The 19,686-nt window shown below is 38.2% G+C and overlaps 1 protein-coding gene across 2 annotated transcripts in view; it reads left to right on the top strand.

The window, feature by feature from the left end:
• The window catches only part of LOC108426117 (potassium voltage-gated channel subfamily KQT member 4), a 68,757-nt gene extending 51,246 nt beyond the window's left edge, over nucleotides 1-17,511 (top strand). Inside the window, exons 9-15 of one of the 2 annotated variants that reach the window (XM_037535205.1) lie at nucleotides 727-870; nucleotides 3,974-4,030; nucleotides 7,097-7,326; nucleotides 7,701-7,800; nucleotides 14,915-15,046; nucleotides 15,245-15,383; nucleotides 15,994-17,511. In XM_037535205.1, coding sequence (XP_037391102.1) covers nucleotides 727-870; nucleotides 3,974-4,030; nucleotides 7,097-7,326; nucleotides 7,701-7,800; nucleotides 14,915-15,046; nucleotides 15,245-15,383; nucleotides 15,994-16,197 — 1,006 coding nt within the window. In that variant the 3' untranslated portion in view covers nucleotides 16,198-17,511. The remainder of the gene's footprint in view (nucleotides 1-726; nucleotides 871-3,973; nucleotides 4,031-7,096; nucleotides 7,327-7,700; nucleotides 7,801-14,914; nucleotides 15,047-15,244; nucleotides 15,384-15,993) is intronic. The other variant, XM_017695387.2, reaches the window with a different exon arrangement.
• The last annotated feature ends 2,175 nt before the right edge of the window (nucleotides 17,512-19,686 follow it).

Below are 19,686 nucleotides of genomic sequence, written 5' to 3' on the forward strand. Positions count from 1 at the left end.
CTACTTTGACCCGAGCCTACTAAAATTCAAGATGCCATTTAGACCATTCCTTTTTTTATACAACCTTTCATTTTGGCCTATGTTTTCAAAAAATGGTCAAATTTAAATGTTTGTTATTATTTCCATTTTTAATTTAACATTGATTCTTATGAACAGTAAAAAAGAAAATATAACTATTCTTTCAGTATGCAGGGATATTGTTGTGAAGGACGTTCATACATGCAGTAATAGCTGAATGTAAATAATTTCTGAGCTACTACTGATGAGTTTTATTATTTAATATGAGCAGACAGTTTTGTGTCACATAACTGTTTAGAATTTATAATAATCTTACCCCCTGAAAGATGACAGGGCCTTCAACTCACTATTATCTGGTTTTATTTTCAAAACCCAAATTTGTCAATCTGTTAAATTTGGTTTTGAAATTTTCTTCACTGCTGTTACTCTTTTTGTGTTCACATGCTTTTTAAAATTAATTTCACTAATTATCTTTTGTTTAAAAAGACAGAATTATGGGAATAAATTACTGTACAAACTTTGAAGTACGAGTATTTAAGTGTATTCTGTTAGATCTGCTTTACATTATTAAACCAATTATGTGCAAATATTATTTTCTGAATCCATATCTCTGTCTTTTTAAGTGTGCCTTTTGTTGATAAGTTTTGCTCTCATTTTATGAGTTTATTTTTTCCTTTGTCATGTTTTTATTTTTTGCTCATGGGTCAGAGAATTGACGCTACTGTTCAGTCACCTCCAACGGCAGCGTAACACCAAGAAGGTTCTTCACAACTACCAAACCCTGCTGTCGGGCCTTCGGCCCTATAGCTCCCTCTACCTGTCGGGGGACAGGTATGCTAATGTCCAGCTCCAGTATTCACAGAACGTCTCTGTGCATTATTTATGGTGAATTCATTCAGACATACATTGTGCTGTGATTGTCTTCTGAAAAAACGGAGCACTAAGCTTATTGTGTGGTGTCAAAAAACATGGAATTTAGTCAAGCATAGACCTGTAAATGTCATCGTAAACTAATAGAAATTAGATTAAGTAAGTTACATTTGCGCTGTTATTGGTTGCTTTTGCTTCCTGTGAATATCTTGTGTGTTATGTGCTCTTAACAGCTGGTACTAACATTACTAACAATATGTTCTTGTTTTCCAAGGACAGCTTTATCCCAGTTTTGGATTCATTTATACTGGACTGTCCCCTAGAAATGATTTCACAATTGTAACTGTTAAAGAGCCAAAGAAAGGTGCAGTATGTAAGATTTAGGGGGGTTTATTAGCAGAAATTAGCAGATTGTCCCGGTAGGCCGTGCCTGGAACACCCCCACCGGGAGGTGTCCAGGGGGCATCCGGATCAGATGACCGAACCGCCGCTCTACTCTGAGCTCCTTCCGGATGACCGAGCTCCTCATAGCCTGTAGCCAGCCACCCGACGAAGAAAGCTCATTTCCGCTGCTTGTATTCGCGTTCTTTCGGTCATTCTTGTTTCGCTTGTATTCTCGTTCTTTCGGTCATTACCCACAGCTCATGACCATAGGTGAGGGTTGGGATGTAGATCGACCGGTAAACAGAGAGCTTCGCCTTTTGGCTCAACTCCTTCTTCACCACTACAGTCCGGTACAGTGACCGCATTACTGCTGCCGCCTGTCCCAGGCTACGGCCGATCTCACGATCCCTCTTCCCGTCACTCGTGAACAAGACCCCAAGATACTTAAACTCCTCCACCTGGGGCAGGTCCTTTCCCCTTACCTCTAGTGGGCATGCCATCCTTTTCCGGGCCAAGACCATGGACTCAGACTTGCCTCTTCGGGCTGAGCCCGGCCAGATTACGTGGGCTGCCGGCCACCAGGCGCTCTCCGTGGAACACTACCCCCAGGCCTGGCTCCAGGGATAGGTCCCGGTGACCCTTTCCCAGGCTGGGTACACGATTTTTTGTGCACGATATGCATGGAGAAACTTTGGATCGTGTTAGTCTGGGTCTTCACTATACCTGTTCACCCTGGGAGACCCTACCAGGAGCATATTGCTCCCGACGACTTAGCCCTGAAGATCCCTAGACAACACAAGCCCTTCCGCCACGACAAGGCCCCTTTTGAATTTTTACACTGAAACTGTAGCTTGAATTTGTTGGTGCAATAGCACCAACTGGAAGACATGAAAAGCAAAAGAATCCATGGTTTCTATCAGTGCTAGCTAACCATGTGTTGTGGGAAGTTTGAGAACCCAAATTTTAACAAAGGGAGGATCATGTTTATTATTTAGCACAAGAAAAATGAATTCTCATTGCCAAAATAAGCAAAACCTGATAACCACCGTAGGTTCTACTACATGCTTGGAAAGGGAGGTGTGAGGGAGGGGTATTCAGTTAGTTGCAGGCTGCAACCTCACGACTAGATGCCACTAAATCTTACACACTGCACTTTTAAACATGTTATTTAATTATTGTTTCCCTTTAAGGTCAAAACTGTTGCTCAGCTTTAATGTTGTAAATTGCTGAAAATTATTAAAATGCAATTTACAAAAGTCAAACTAGTTTCATAGCCCATACATTCCTCCCTTTCATTTATCCTCTTCACCTCATCTGCTTGTTGTCACTTTTCTGCCATCTTTCCATCCATCCACAGTTTCGGGAGTTCTGGAGTCTCAAGGTTTGTGGTAGGCTTTTGAGAGGAATTCAATTTCTTTAATGGATAAAGCTCATTTGCTGCTTTGCTGTGCATTCTGAATAGACATTTTTGGTGTGACATTGAACTGATTGTAAAGGATAGTGTTGTGAATCTTTAACATAGCCTACATTGGGGTCCTGTGGCTTCAGTACATGTGGTGTGTTTTTCATTGAAAAATGGCCTGAATTCACATGTGCAGGATCTGCATGCTGTCCCTGCTTGTAAATGAAACCTTCCCTCTGTCTGTGCCTTAATAACTGTGTTAAGTGTCCTGTGACTTAACCCTACTCTTTCAAACCTACACATTAATGCTTACAACTGATCCTAAGATTGTTTTTCACTTGTGCTCAAGATGGTTGTGGAAAGTTTAGGAGACTCAGCCAGCTCATTTTGATACTACTCAGTCCTCCTTCTGTTACAAAGTTGCACTTGTTTTTGAGTGGGTGTTATCAGCTTATGATTATGAGTAGCAGGAAGATCTATGTGAATATAACAGAAAGCACCTTGTTGAAAGTGGATTTGAGGTATTTCAGCTACTACGGTGCATAATATCATCCAGAGAATTCAGAAAAACTCTGTGCAGAAGGCCAGAAATCACAACTGAGTGCCTGTGACCTGAGTCTGTTATGGTATGGGGGTTTATTAAACCACATGGTACTGGCTCAACTGAATTTTACTCACCTTTTTTGGTTTTCCGTTGTAAACCTGGTACCTGACACCTGGTACTATTTTTGGTATCACCTTCTTTGATGTTCCAGGCAGGCTGAGCTGATAGTAAAATGTGATGTGGAAAAACTGCAGACTATTGATTGGATTGTCACCCTGTACACTTATGCTAACATTAACTTCCAGGTTCCTGTACCCTTTTGCATCGCCTTTGAGCAACCAGAATCAACTCTGGTGTAGTATTTCCCAAACTCTCCTGTTTTTTTAGTGGTGCTGTCAGTCTCTGATGAACAAAAGTTATCTCCTTCATGTCACGACAGTTTCATGCGGTAGCCCTGTGATGACCAGCTACATTGAGGGTGTATATCTGCAGTGGAAAACAAAGTATGTGGTACCAAAAGTGAGTAGAATTGAGCAGAGCTGAGCACTGAGTGAAAAAGCACTGTTAGGGCCCATGGCATAGGTAACTTGCACATCTGAGAACGCAACATTAAGTTAATCAAGAATTAGTTCTGACTGTGAAATTTGCTGATGATAGCCAGGTAGAGAAAACAAGTGTAACTGTTGTCTCCTGCCACAGCCCACTTCCCCTCACAGCCCTCACGCTTTCCCCCTCTACCTTGTGTGTCTCCTCAGTCAGCTCATATCTAAAAAGCGGGGTTTCTTCCGGATTCATGCTGGCTGCAAGCAGAGGTATCCTTGTCATAGTGCCTGCTACACAATGGGCACGACTCCCCCTCTTATGCCTGACGGTTTCAGAGTCTTACTGTTCCAGAGCAGCTGCTTGGCTGAGCGAGCCCCAATGACAATAGAGTGCCCTTTTATGAAAGCATCATTCCTGTCATGTCAAAACCTCGTAACTCCCAGCCTTTACGTTGTGTGAATATTTTATGATCAATGGATGAATAGAAGTAGTCCTAAATTATTTGCAATACAATTTAATTTTAATACATACATTAACCCAGGTTAATGTTAAAAGGTTTCTTTTTTTTAACACAATCAAAATTCTTCTAAAAGGCTAATATTTTAGAGAGGCTTTCTTACGATAGCGATTGAATTTATGGTTCAATCACTGAGTAATCAAATGTGTTTGACATCAGTTTCAAGGCCCTTTTATAAATAGCTTAAGAATATTAGATTGGCAAACATTGGATAGCTTCACATATTCTTGTGACTCTGAGTATAGTTTTGGATCCATTCACAATTCACAGGACACAGTTCACAGCTCTGCTAAAAAGCACTACTTTAGGATTTTGCACATTCCTAACATATCTTTACAAGAACAAAGGCTCTGGTTCAGTAATCTCTGAGTGTGGCCTGTAGCGTGTGAAAGCTAGATGAGAGATGAGGAGCACAGTTCTGCTTGAGGTTTGCCTGTGCTCACAAGGTCAATATAAACCATGAGTTCAGATGTAATTAAAATTTTCAAGATTTACTGAATTGCTGTTCATCATGGTTTATTTGGATGCCAGGATCAGCGTTGCCAACTGTATGTCTGTAACTCATGTGAGACTTGGCTCTCACAACTTTTCCAGCATGTTTGAACATAATGAAGATGTAGGAATGTTTAGGTGCAGTTACTAAGCAAGATGTGCATGTTCAATTATGAGTCTGTGTAGCTTAGATCTACAGTGGGCCAGACCTATGACTTGCATGTTCAGCCTGGGCCAGTCCTGCATACATATTAATTGCATAACAGACTTAAGCTCTGTTGCATGTGACTGTGGCCCTGCTCCAGCGGTTATTACAAAGGTTTGGCAGTTAGAATTATATTTGCATGAATTATACAGTTTAGAGCAAAAATGATTTCATGGTTCCACATTTACGATGCTCTATGGAATATTTTGATGTCGTAAAAATTGGGACTTTTTTTTTAAACTGTCCCTCTGTCGAGCACTTTTATTATATTATATAATACTCTACTTATTATGTTAGCAGTAAATGAACATTATGTTCACTGACCTCTCAGCTTGAACAGCTTACCTCGGCTTGTGAGATCTGCTAACATGAATGTTCTCAGTAGTGTGTGTTACAACCATCTTTAAAGTGCATGCCGTTGCTTGAGCATTACTGCATTAGTTCTATTAGTGCTTGTTCCTGTAGCATGATGTGAGTTAATCCACTTTGTCTCCTGTGTAATTCTCGATCTACCAGAACGTTTCAGCTAGCAAAATGAAACTGCTAAATGTGTTAATGTATTTTCTAATGCTCCTTCAGTGATTTAAATATTCATTTAAATGGCTGACTAACCACCATAAACATGTTACTGTTCATTTCTTATTGTTCATTGGAGAGAGTTGTGAATGTTTTATGCAGCAGACCTCTGCAAGAGCTAAATATGTATAATTGGCAGTATGATATACTTATTACAGTGATGTGCATTTTAATTTGTGTACATACGTAAATGATAAACATGTTACTGTAGGTTATGTTATATTTCAGTAATATTTTACAATTACTCTTGGAAAATCACTGAGACACACCAGTCTTTGGATGATTGCAGATCTATCAGGAGTGTGTTTTTGACTTTTAAAATGTTTTGAAATTTCAACTTCTACAAAAGACAGGTCTTTTTCTTTGTTTCTAATGCCATTTTATTTAACTGCTAACGTTACTTAACACTGTCTTTTTCATATATTCTTTCTTAAACAGGCCTACCCTTTCTTGACTGAGCTCCCAAAATGAATGTTTATTTTTATGTATTATTGTAATCTGCCAGCATATTGTGCAGTCCCCAACTAACATACGCTGCAAACATATTTAAAACATGAACATGCTTATCATATAGATCTTATAATAAAAGACCCCATTAGGCCCACTTGTGTACCCTGTAAGCTCAGCCAAGTGTATTAAAATATGTTGATACATGAATAACAGCAACACACTTTTAAGAAGGACTAATATTAAACTTGTTGGAAATAAAACTTTTTAAAAATTTCATACACTCAAGCAAGGCCTGTTGACTCAAAATTGATTAGTTGTCTAATCAGTCATAATGTTCTTGATTAACTAAGATTCTCTCAGCCTTCTAATTATTACAAAGAAGTACATATTTATATTTTGAACTATGTAGCTGGTAAGTGTCCATAAGTTTCAGCATTCTTCTACTTTATTCATTTACACTTTACTGGAGTGACAGTGGTGTGGTAGATGACTAGTAGTCAAAAATCAGTTGTTTTTTAAGCTGGGAACTGGTCTAATTCAAGCACTGTCAGAACAATAAAGTTGTACAACGGTGTGAGTTTTCACAGTTTTCACCTCAATTAAAAAGCTTCAACACAGGTTTCATAATCACATACCCATTACTTTTTCAAGTAACAGCTCAAACTGTCCAGATTTCTCACCAGCCACTACCTCAGAGAGCTATTTTGAAATGGGAAGCAACACATCAAATGAGCAACTCTGTCATATCTTGATATTTTGCAAATAGTATTAACACATTTTGTCATTGTTTGTCTAATAGATTTACAAAAAATGTTTATTTCTAGGGCCACTATTTTTTCATGTTTTCACAACAGTTCCTCCACATAGACACAAATCTCTCAATCTAAAAAAAAGATGGTAAGTAAGTGGGCTTATGGGGTACATGTGCTTATTAAGAACATCTCTATGTTCTACAATATAACTACAATGTATTGATGTATATTTTTTGATATATTACTTATGTGGGATGGTAACTGCTTAATATACTGACTTCATTTATCAGTTAACAATATCATTCTGTTGTTTGTGAATACACTGTTCTAAATGTGCTGGCAGTGGGAAGATTCCATTTCGGGACCGCATTAGGATGAACAATTCCCGCTCCACTCAGGCTATCCGGGGCAAGCCTTCTTCCCCTGTGCCCCCAGGGAGTGTGCGCCACTCACCGAGCACTGAAAATGTGCCTGAAGCCACAAGCCCAGGAAAGGTGCAGAAAAGCTGGAGCTTCAATGACCGAACCCGATTCCGCACTTCACTCCGGCTCAAACCTCGTCCTGCCGCAGATGGTATGCAAGTGCTACCATAGGCTACGTTTACATTACAGGGTTGGCAAAAGTGATACCAAATCTGATTTTAGCTAAATATGAAACAGGTCTTTGTGTGGACAGAATGATCTGGTGTTTTTAGATTTGAAAGGTGGTGAGCTTAAAACATTTACAGAGCAGGAGACTGTTCTAATCACATTTGGGCCTATGGGTCATTCACACACACAGCTGTGAAGTGTCAAAGCTGAAAGATCTGCTTTTTTAAGGTCTGACAAAAAAATATTTGGCAATAAAGTCTGTAATATGAACGCAAACATGAGAAGCATTACACACATTCAATTTCATATAAACACCTAACAGAAACATGTGGGTTTCTCTTCTGTCATTTCTTGTAGTAGAGGGAGTTGGAGAAGAGAGCACTGAGGATAAGTCGTACTGTGATGTTGCTATGGAAGATGTTATACCAGCGGTGAAAACCCTGATTCGAGCTGTTAGGTGAGTCTAGTAGCTTTGGTTTTCATTTTTGGCCTTCTAGATTAGCTTAAATTTTTAAATCTGGTTATTTTGTTTGCCAGTTTAAGGTACTTAAATGCCTAAATCTAGTCAAAACTGTTCAAACACTGGCTTCCAATTCTTACATGTAATATTACAGTCTTTGAGAAGAACTCTTATAGCCCTAGAGAAATAAATGAACGTTTTATCTACATCACCTTGGCTTTCTATTGAATGGCTGTTTTTTGCAAAGGACCCTTGGCATAGAATATGCTTCCTCAGCCTTGACCTTTTCGGAAGCAAACTTCATGCACTATTAATATCACAATTACAATGACAATGAAGGATGACATACATAAGGGGCATGGCAACCTTCAGCTACAAGCTCGGACTTTTGTTTAAAAAGTGTAAAATGTAATAAAAGATCTGAATGCTGACTCGTTCTGTCTGATGAGTGGTCATCCTTACAACAGTTGATAAGTTTGTCATCCATCAACTATTCAATTTACACATCATGCTGTAGTTATTGTCTTGTGGCTTGCATCCATGGTTGGAGGAAGCTCATCTGTGGGTGAGGGTAAGAATAAACTCCCACTAAAGCAGCACAAAATACCACCACCAAAATTGCTACCTAGAAAAGATCCTTTGAAATGAGAAGTTGAAGCTGCACTGTGTAAGTTCTGAAGAAGTAGCATTACTAAGTCAGAAGAAAAAACACACTAAAATACAGTGTGAATGTGTTGCTGTGAGTCGCCCTGTAAAACTTATAATAGTAATAATAATTTAAAAGTCAGAGGTCACATGCACAGGCTCAGAATGCAAATGCAAAAATGTCTCAAATGCAAGATCAACATTATACTGATGGCAATGTTGATGACAGTAGCAGATATTTCACGTATATCATCAGAAGACACATCCTTCACCAAGATTTAAAAAGTTAAGATCTCTTTGAAAACTAATTCCCGCTCGCAATAATCAGATTCATCCACAGTTGATGTTAAAAAATGTTCTTTCGTAATTGAGTTCAATTACGTATTTCTGACAGAAAAATTTCAAAATCCCCAAAGTTACATAGTGTAGCTTTAACACAGTGGCCACCAACCCTGGTCCTGGAGATCTACCTTCCAGTGGAACCTGTAGTTCATCCCCAATCTGCTACATCTGCTAATTAACTTCTTTGGAAGTTCTTGACTGGTTGCATCAGCTGCATTAGTGCTAGGTGAGGGGGGCAAAGCATGTTAGATGTAGGTTGGAACTAAACCCTGCAGGAAAGTAGATCTCCAGGAGGAGGGTTAGTGACCACTGCTTTTACATATTTTAAACCAAATAGAATTGAAAGTATTGTTTTACATTTTTAGTAAAATGTTTTAGCACTTGACCAACAGTGTCATAGAGGTTATTAATTTACTCATTAATCTCTATGATTTGCTAGTATTATAAACACTTTTCATTGTTTCTACAATGCAGTTTTAGGTCCAACTTTTCATTTTTCAAGAAAAAGAATTATACTGGCTCAAAACTCAAAACCTGCTAAATACAGTGGTGCTTGAAAGTTACCCTTGAACCCTTAGAATGTTCTATATTTCTGCATAAATATGATCTAAAACATCATCAGATTTTCACACAAGTCCTAAAAGTAGATAAAGAGAACCCAGTTAAACAAATGACAAAAATATTATACTTGGTCATTTGTTTATTGAGGAAAATGATCCAATATTACATATTTTTGAGTGGCAAAAGTATGTGAACCTTTGCTTTCAGTATCTGGTGTGACCCCCGTGTGCAGCAATAACTGCAACTAAACATTTCCAGTAACTGTTGATCAGTCCTGCACACCGGCTTGGAGGAATTTTAGCCCATTGCTCTGTACAGAACAGCTTCAACTCTGGGATGCTGCTGGGTTTCCTTACATTAACTGCTCGCTTCAGGTCCTTCCACAACATTTCAATGGGATTAAGGTCAGGACTTTGACTTGGCCATTCCAAAACATTAACTTTATTCTTCTTTAACCTTTAACTTTTTTGGTCGTTGTCTTGCTGCATGACCCACCTTCTCTTGAGATTCAGTTCATGGACAGATGTCCTGACATTTTCCTCTAGAATTTGCAGATTTAATTCAGAATTAATTGTTCCATCAATGATGGAAAGCCGTCCTGGCCCAGAAACAGCAAAACAGGCCCAAACCATGATACTTACACCACCATGTTTCACAGATGTGATAAGCTTCTTATGCAGGAATGTAGTGTTTTCCTTTCTCCAAACATAACGCTTTTCATTTAAACCAAAAAGTTCTATTTTGGTCTCATCCATGCACAAAACATTCTTCCAATAGCTTTCTGGCTTGTCCACGTGATCTTTAGCAAACTGCAGACGAGCAGAAATGTTCTCTTTGGAGAGCAGTGGCTTTCTCCTTGAAACCCTGGCATGCACACCATTGTTGTTCAGTATTCTCCTGATGGTGGATTTGTGAACATTAACATTAGCCAATGTGAGAGAGGCCTTCAGTTGCTTAGAAGTTACCCTGGGGTCCTTTTTGACCTCGCCGGCTATTATACGCCTTGCTCTTGGAGTGATCTTTGTTGGTCAACCACTCCTGAGGAGGGAAACAATGGTCTTGAATTTCCTCCATTTGTACACAATCTGTCTGACTGTGGATTGGTGGAGTCCAAACTCTTTAGAGATGGTTTTGTAACCTTTTCCAGCCTGATGAGCATCAACAACTCTTTCTGAGGTCCTTAGAAATCTCCTTTGTTTGGGCCATGGTACACTTGCATAAACACATTGTGAAGAGCAGACTTTGATAGATCCCTGTTCTTTAAATAAAACTGGGTGCCCACTCACACCTGATTGTCATCCCATTGATTGAAAACATCTGACTCTAATTTCACCTTCAAATTAACTGCTAATCCTACAGGTTCACATACTTTTGCCACTCACAAATATGTAATATTGGATCATTTTCCTCAATAAACTAATGACCAAGTATAATATTTTTGTGTCATTTGTTTAACTGGCTTCTCTTTATCTACTTTTAGGACTTGTGTGAAAATCTGATGATGTTTTATGTCATATTTATGCAGAAATATAGAAAATTCTCAAGGGTTCACATAATTTCAAGCATCACTGTACAAAATCAGAAGATAATCCTTCAGCTCTGTGTCATACAGAGGTTATGGGATAATATGAAAAAGCATAGGAATAAAAATTAAAAAGGCTTACAGCACATTCATGCATAAGCTAATTTCCAATATCACTGTACACCCAGACACATGGTATATTTTCTTTGTTTTTCTCCAGAAACAGAAGTTTTTGTTTGTTTATTTACAAAAAAACTTCAAGAGGTTGTATTGTCCTTTCAGCTATACACAGAGAGTACAAGTACACAGAGAAACAAAACAACATTCCTCCAGGACCAACACAGGAACACAGGTGCAAAACAGTATACACAGTGTAGATAATACAGTGCATTAAATACAAAAGACTTACAACAAATACAAAACAATACAGGCAGTACACAGTACTGAGAACATGTAGATTGTCATATAAGCAGACAGCCTAGCATATATAAACATAACTGTCACTGAGGTAACAACCAGAACAACAGCAACAGAGTACAGTATTTGGTTGATACAGTATTCTATTTCTGTGCAAAAATGCAAGTAGTCAGATATTGTTAAGAAAATAAAATGTCCAAAAACTTTTTTAAAACAATTTTTTTGAGAATCTGTTTATTTTGTTCCTTTTAGTACTGTATAATTTTTGTTTTTTTTTTCTTTTGAAGAGGCATTTTGAAGGTCAACCTCAGTGAAATCTGTCTTTTTGGCTTGTTTTCAACCTTAAATCAAAACTAACATTTTTGCCTTCATAGCTGTGGTATTAAGCAGGATTCATCATATATCATTTATTTTTACCAGTTTTAATTTTTTTAAGTTTGATGACTTCTGTGTGGCTTTAAAAAGTCTTCTGAGTTTTTTCATATCACTATGTACCAGTGGGCAGGGAAAATAATATCATCCAATATTATCATGTTTCACTTCCCAAAAAATACAATCTAAGTCTGCTCAGAAGATCCTCTCAGTACCACTTGAAAGTGTGACACATTCACATAATATCAAATCTTCTATACCTCTGTCTGACAGATTTCAAAATAAACAAACTAAATAGAGCAAAGCAAATGAAAACATTGTATGTGGACGTGTTAACATACACTGATTTAAAGAATTATAAACACTGGGAAACTCAAAGCCAACACCCTGCAAGTGTATTGTTTGCCTGAACCAGGCTCAGTTTTACTGCTAACTTCAGCTTTTTTTATACATTGTCTCAGTAGATTTTGTATATTGTATATTGTATTAGCTGAAAAATACATGGTAGCCTTCAGAATAGACTGATTCAATATGACCTTAATCTGACCCATGAATGCCACATAGTACCATTCACTGAGCGGAATTATCACATCTTAAATCTGAGCCTTTTGGCCTGACCGGTTTAGTTGACTTGGTCACAGCCTTCAAGAATGCACAGAACACAAAGCTCCAGGTGTGCAGCACTCACAGGTGCATTGTTGCTGGTGGCAGAACAGCATTTTGCATTTTACGTAAGGCTCCCAGGATAAGATTGATGTCCTTTAGAAGCAAGCAAATTTTAGCTTTACACAATGCTGAGGTTTCACTTTAAAGAGAGTATTACAGTTCATCAGCGTTCCCCTGCAGGAAAGCGTGAGCTGGGCTTAGCGAGATGTTCCAGAACACAGGAGAAAAAGACCTGCACCAGATGTCCTTACAATGATAAAATGAACTGAACTGTGCGCTTTTACAAAAGCCCTGCTCATTTCTAAAGTACAGTTAATGTACTCTCAGAACAGTAAATAATATCCCAGCTTTAAGCCCCCTTAAAATATAATGCAGTGAAACCTTTTTTAATAGATGATTATTATTATAATTTTTTTGGATTTCAGATACCTTGGCTTGCATTATTTACCACAGTCCACACTTTGCGTTGGATACAGGAATATCCAGGCACCAATGTTCTTGCAGCTATTATTAGGAGCACCAACTTAAAGGTTGCTCGGGGGTGGGGTAGTCTAAAGGCTGACAGTATAACGATACCTTACAGTGCATTGCCATTGACACACAGAGTCAGCATTTATGGAAACCCTTGGAGAGTGGAAATAAATGGGATTTCTTTTTGCTTTTTCCCTCTCTCCTTCTTTTTCCTTACCCTCTCTTTTATCTGCACCTGAGACCCACCCTAGCAAAATGTGCAGCTACCTGCAAAATTAGTGGGGGGAAAAATGCAGCCTGCAAAAACCCTAAACTCAAGAGTCATCAAGAAACTTGGGTTCTGGGGGGCTTGACGTGTGCTGAGGCACCAGCTGTAGAGCTCCACTTGCATCCCGCCAGCAGAAACGGCGCCATCACCCAGGCAGAGATACACAGCTCGGCACTCGCACACGCAAGCTATTCCTGCAAAACAATGGTTCTTTTTTTAAACACATCTCCCCCTTAGATATATTTCACCTGCTTTAGCCAGTGCTGCTCCTTATCCAAGTTTGGTCTCTCCCCCTGCTGGCTGAACATGGCTTTACAGCAGGGTTAGGAGCCCCTGAGTCGGGAAGCTCTGCCTTGCGTGTCCCCTAATAAAGGATATTCTCTTAAAAGGAGTCAGGACTCTGCTAACAGGAGACAGGATATTCTATTAAAAAACTCCTCTGCTCACGTTCTCTGTCCTCACTTTCTCCTGGAGTAATCTATCATGGCACAGGATGGCAGTTTGAGTGCATGTGTTTGCTGATGCTAACATTTGGTGTGTTCTGTGTTTTTTGTCAAGCCAGCTTCATGAAGTAATAGAGAACAATAAGGAGAATCTGAGCTGAGGTTGATGAAAGAAACAGACATGGCACAGTTTCATCTCTGTCAGTATGATGAGCCTCTAAGGCATTAGGCAAAAGCAGTTTGGGTGAAGAATGTGGCCGCATCTCTCTGACTATGGCCAGTAATATATAATCTGTACTGTCTAAATTTATATATAATTGACAGCATTGTTTTCAGCATCTTTAATCAGCAGCTGTTTAGACAAAAATGTTTAGACATGACTGATATTTCAGACTGATACATGAGGATGTATTTGCACACCGGATGAAGAGAATAGGCTGCTGTGCTAAATATATGCATTTTGTTCATGTTACTATCATTGTAAGCCTACAGAAATAAATGCGACATTACTTTTTATTGCTACTCCAGGTGGATTTAGTTTTAATCTGTACATTTTATAAATGTTTATGTATCATCAGCAGCAGATATATACATACAAAAAGTACTGGCATCAGCCCACGGCTGACATCGGCCCACAAGTCCCATATCCGGGCATCCTTAAAAAAATAAATAAATAAATAAGTGAGTAGAAGTAGAGTTCTGTATAAATCTGGAGTGGAACGTCTGAGTATATCCAGCCACTATGCATAAAGCAACCGAAGTTTGTTAGGCTCTCTTAATGTAAGATAAAATGCCAAAGTCTGTAAGTAAATGATGTGAGCAACAGCAAAGTAGTCCATGTGCTGAACTAAGAAATTAGAATGAAATTAAACACAAAAAGCGATTTAGAAACTCAAAGTGAATGGATACAAATTAGGAACCAAAAGTGAAATAGTAAAATGAGTTTACTCACAAATACATTTGATCTATTTACCATTTGAAAATATTCAGAGAAGTATAGATCCATTAACTAGTTACTGATGCATTTCTGCTGTTTTGCTAATACTTTCATAAGAAGCCTAAAAGTACACTTTAATAAAGATTCCCTGCAGCCTTGTATAAGTCTTATTCTTGCTGTACCTGGCTCAGATTTTGTATAGGTTTTGCATGTTCTCCGTTTCTCACCACCTGATGGACAGACACTGCTGAAGAAGTACCTAAATTTTCTGTTGTTGCTTGTTCTGATAAATAGAATAAGGATTGCATTACTCGCTGAGTTACGTTTAATGTGTCATTTTTACAGTTTGCATTATTTCTGCTTTATCTTGCTGTAGAGGAGGAACAGGACCTTTTGGAATCATTGTGTGTGTGTGTGTGTGTGTGTGTGTGTGTGTGTGTGTGTGTTTGTGTATTGTTTCTATTTAGAATCCTCAAATTCCTGGTAGCCAAACGGAAGTTTAAGGAAACACTACGACCATATGATGTGAAAGATGTGATTGAGCAGTATTCAGCTGGACATCTGGACATGCTGGGCAGAATCAAGAGCCTGCAGACAAGGTTTGGTTTAATAAGAAGTTGTGTTTGTTTCAGAGAACATTCACTTTTTAAGTTGCATGAAATCTTGTGGTGTTTCCACCACACTATTCCAAAACACTGTTCCAAACACCAACTTCCCAAAGATGTGTAAAAGTAGCCATAGAATGAAATTAGAGAACTCCAGACAGACTACATTGACACATTTTTCTGCCTAAAAAGGGTAGATCAGATTGTTGGCCGCGGAGCAGTCCAATCTGATAAGAAGGTGAGAACAGAAAAAGGTGAAAAGACTCCTCCGGAACTGGATCCGATGGATGAGCTGAGCATGATGGGACGTGTAGTTAAAGTGGAGAAGCAGGTATGGCATGGCAAAGTAATGAATATTTTGTTTCAAGAGAAAAACTTAAAAATGCCCTAAATAATTTGTGAATTTTTGTTTTTTGCAGAATTAACATCATTACCATCTATGAATGAAACTGTTTCTAATGTTATTTTTCATAACCAACTTTCAAAGGAAATAGCCATCTTTCAAAAGAAGCCAAAGAAACAGAATTCTGTATATTACACTGTATATTTATGTCACTGGCCAATCACCTTATGTATCTTTTCATGTAAAAAGTACAGTTAAAAAAACAAATACATCTACCAATATATATATACACATATATATATATATATATATATATATATATATTGCCTGCATATAATGTCTCTGAACAGTACTAGATCTATTTATGAACAGAATTCACTCATTCAGAAGTGTAATCACTGCTATGTGTCTATTGTATTTATGTGCCAATTTAGGAAACTGAATTGTCTTTCCTTTTCTTTCTCCATTTCCTTTTTTTCATTTCTTATTGTTTTGGAAACTTCTGAGATACTGCACAATGCTGTAAATTCTGCCTAGCTTTCTTTAGATCAATTCCACAAGGGAACGCCTCTAACCATGTCCTTCTCTGGTCTCTCAGGTGCAGTCAATTGAAAACAAGCTGGACCTGCTGTTAAACTTTTATTCTCAGTGCCTAAAAAAAGGCTCCTCCCACTTCACCCTGTCCTCTTTGCTGGAGCCTGACCTCACCTCTGACTACCACAGTCCAACTGACCAACGTGACCTTTTTCCCTCTGCCAACACGCTCAACATTTCCCAGTCAGACAGTGGGAATATGGACTGACACCAGGAGAGAACAGGGGGACTGTGCGTCCAGCAGCCCCACAGTGACTGCAGCCATAAGACACTCAGCTTAAACTTCCACATCACAAACGCTGCAAAAGCCCTTCTGCTGATTCTTACAGTCTACTGCTCCAGCCATCGCCACATTATCACATGGGTTTGCCTACCTCTACACTGACTTTTATTCCTTACGTTTTGTGTCTTTGCCTTTTGTTTCTGCTCAGTTCCACACCTTCTAAGGACTCCTTTTTGGTGTGCATATATCTTTAATGTTGTTACAGTTGCGTATTTTCTCATTTCCGAGCTCAACTACATTAGATGTTTGTCCCTTTCATTTCTAAACCAAACACATAACCCATAATCAATGTTCACATCCTTTTTTAAATTCTGCATCATGAGTCTGATTATCATTGTAAGTGTTCTTGCTGTCTTTTTAGGTAAAATGTCTCACTGCTTTTGTGGGTAAACAGTGACATTCTCATGGCAACCAGGCATTCTTGGGAAAACACTGATACTTTATGCGAAGGATATCAAAGTTGTAAGAACTTGTCCAGTAGACAGCAAAGCTTTTTGCAGAGGCATGCCAAAATATCTATATTTTTCTGTCTTCCAGATGAGAGTGGGTGGAGCACTGTTATTTGACCACTTAAAACTGTCTCACTTTCACCTCTGTGGTCTCTTTTATAAAAGGCAGTCACCTGTAGATAAAAAAAATGTGCAAATTTAATTTCTGGCATTTATTTCTTGATGCTGTGATGCCAAGAATGTTTCTCTTTCTGTTTTAATTTTGTTTTGTTTTAATCAGTAGACTTAGAATAGATTTCTATTTGTTCTGAGATCAGGGCTTTAGTTTTCAAATGAATTCAAACTGGGTTTCTCACTCTCTCGTTTTTAGACTTTGAGCTGATGCAGCGTCCTTTGTGCCACAAGGTGTCACTGAGCTTCTACTGAATGTACTGCATACCCTTAAACTCGTGCTGTCCTGCTAATTCTGTCCTAAGTGCAAAGGACAGATGACAGTACAGTTCATGATGATGGACTCAAGCTGGACAAAGGGACAAAAAGAAGTTTTCACCAAAGCATCATCTCTTTCCTAAACGCCTGATCTGTTTGTTGCATGGCCCTGCATCCTACTTCTTAGGACATGCCCAGGATGGGAAGAATGAACCAAATCTTGGTCTGCTGTGGCACTCAGGGTTCTGTCATGCATTTTGGTAACTCCATAGCTTGTTGCGGCGCTTTCTATACTGCACAGATTTGGGTACAGATTCCTGTCACTCAGTTGTATCTCAAGAGCCCACTGTGCAAAAAAAAAGAAGAAGAATCAAAATTAGAAATAGAAAATAAATAATGCTTTACTAAAATAGCTGCATTACAGTGCATGTTAGTAGAAGGCTAGGATGCCTTCAGGTGGAATAATAGCATAAGGCAGTAAGCTTACCTTTTCTTTTTTTAGTGGATTTAGTCATAGAGGCTATTTATATGCCCTGTTCTTGACCTTTCAGCCTCTTCCCTTTCTGCCTTGCAGCCCATTTTTTCATCCTGCATGTATTTCAGCCCAAATCAAATGGTGCGGCCATACTGAACGAGAAGCCTACACTCCTACACTCTTCAGGTTTTTGGAGTGATGTAATAGAAAGAAACATTTTCTTATTCATAATTTTTGTGAATAAGATGCATGAATGTAAAGAACCTTTTTAAAGTTAAAAGATCCTCCACATGATGTAAAGGTTCTGTAGCAGTTAAATCTTTTTCCTAGAATTGTACATTCAAGCCAAGAATTATTAAGGAACCTTTATTTTAAAGACTGTACAGGTATGTTATGACATCTGTACTGTTTCTATTTGCTTACGTTAGTTTCTAAAATTCCCATCAAACAATGTTTTTTTCCAGTATAACTTTTTTCTAAAAACTTTATTAAGATCACCCCCAATTCAGGAGGCATGTAATGGTCATGGGTCATTAGTGAATCAAATATCAGCCTGTCACACAATATTTTCCCTGTGAAGCCCCTACTAAATATTTTCATTGCCCCATACAAAGCTACAAACAGATGTGATCAAGATTAAGGGACTGATATAAGACTTTAGTCTTTGTGCATGAGCTACATATCAGTATCTATGCATGCAACTTTGGGAGGGGAATCCAGCTTTAAAAGAAATGCTGCAGCCAGTTTGGGTAAACAACAGCATGGCAGGAGCAGCAGTGGAAACAGCACTCCTCTGCCTTATCTATGTAGCTAGAGCACACTGATGTGTTTACGATACAAAGGTAGACCTGAGCAGTTGTTTGGGCTACTAATCATGGCATTAATTAATCATTCTAAATGGACTGAACTGGAGTAAACAGAATCCTAAAGGAGTTTTATACGTAACCACATTTGCACCTGCACAGACTCATGTATGGACAATAGCTCTTGGCAAAATAATTCTATCTTCCTCTCACCTACCTACATTTCACTCTGCCTTGTTTTGTATGTTTCCGTTTTATTTTCTTCAATTGTTTGTTTTTTCTTTCACACATTTTCTGTTTGGCTCTCCTTCGTATTCGGTTTTGTCTTCTGCCTTGTTCAGTTCTTTACTTATCAATCTTGTGTTTTAAATACATAGCTGTACACCACGGTACTTTTACACATTTGTGATATTTCCTTTATTGTTGCTGTCCATTGACATGATTGTTAACTGCTGATATGAGAGATAATTTGCTCTGAAATATGTATGTTTAATCTGGTATGATTGTAAAAAAATTAATAAATCCAGATTTTGTTTAAGAATGACCAGCACATTTGTGTGACAGAGGACTAATAATCTAACTGGACTGAACTATGTGGTTTTTTGGATCACTTCACCATTCAATCATTAAGCTCTTCATTAATTAGATTGGTTCCATACTGGTTTTACTGCCTAAAACTCACCAACCTCACTGTAAATATACTACAGAAATATATTAGATATATAAATAATATTTTATAGGAATATATTAGATATATTTCTATAAAAATAGAAATATATCTAAACAGCACTGAGTTTCATCCTTTTTTGGTACATTAGATAAGAATATCTCAGTCAAGACAAGTCAGTTAAGCTCTTTCAGCCAGGGCATGTGCTTGTGGAACTTTTCAGGTTAGTCTGAAAGGACAGTGATGTATTTTAGGGTGATGTATGTTCAACATGATCAAGATCTGTTGTCCTACAGAAGTAGGGGAAGCAGCAGTTGCTGCTCAACAAGTGCTTTAGCAAATGGTCATTTCATTCACTTGGGTCCAGTGTGAATGAAATAGTCTGATGTTTTGACAGTTTATGTCAAGATTTCTGCATATTTCAATTGTTCAGAGATAAACAAAGTCATCTGGAGTTCTTTGATGTAAAACATGCAATTCTAGGGAATTTGAAGAATCAAAATAATTCATACTGGTGGTGATGAACAGTAGTCTGAAGCTTTTAACGCCTCCTCAGGGAACATATTAGTTGAAATGATTAGAAAATCATTG

The sequence above is a fragment of the Pygocentrus nattereri genome, chromosome 27 (assembly GCF_015220715.1).
Source record: "Pygocentrus nattereri isolate fPygNat1 chromosome 27, fPygNat1.pri, whole genome shotgun sequence".
Classification (NCBI taxonomy): domain Eukaryota; kingdom Metazoa; phylum Chordata; class Actinopteri; order Characiformes; family Serrasalmidae; genus Pygocentrus; species Pygocentrus nattereri.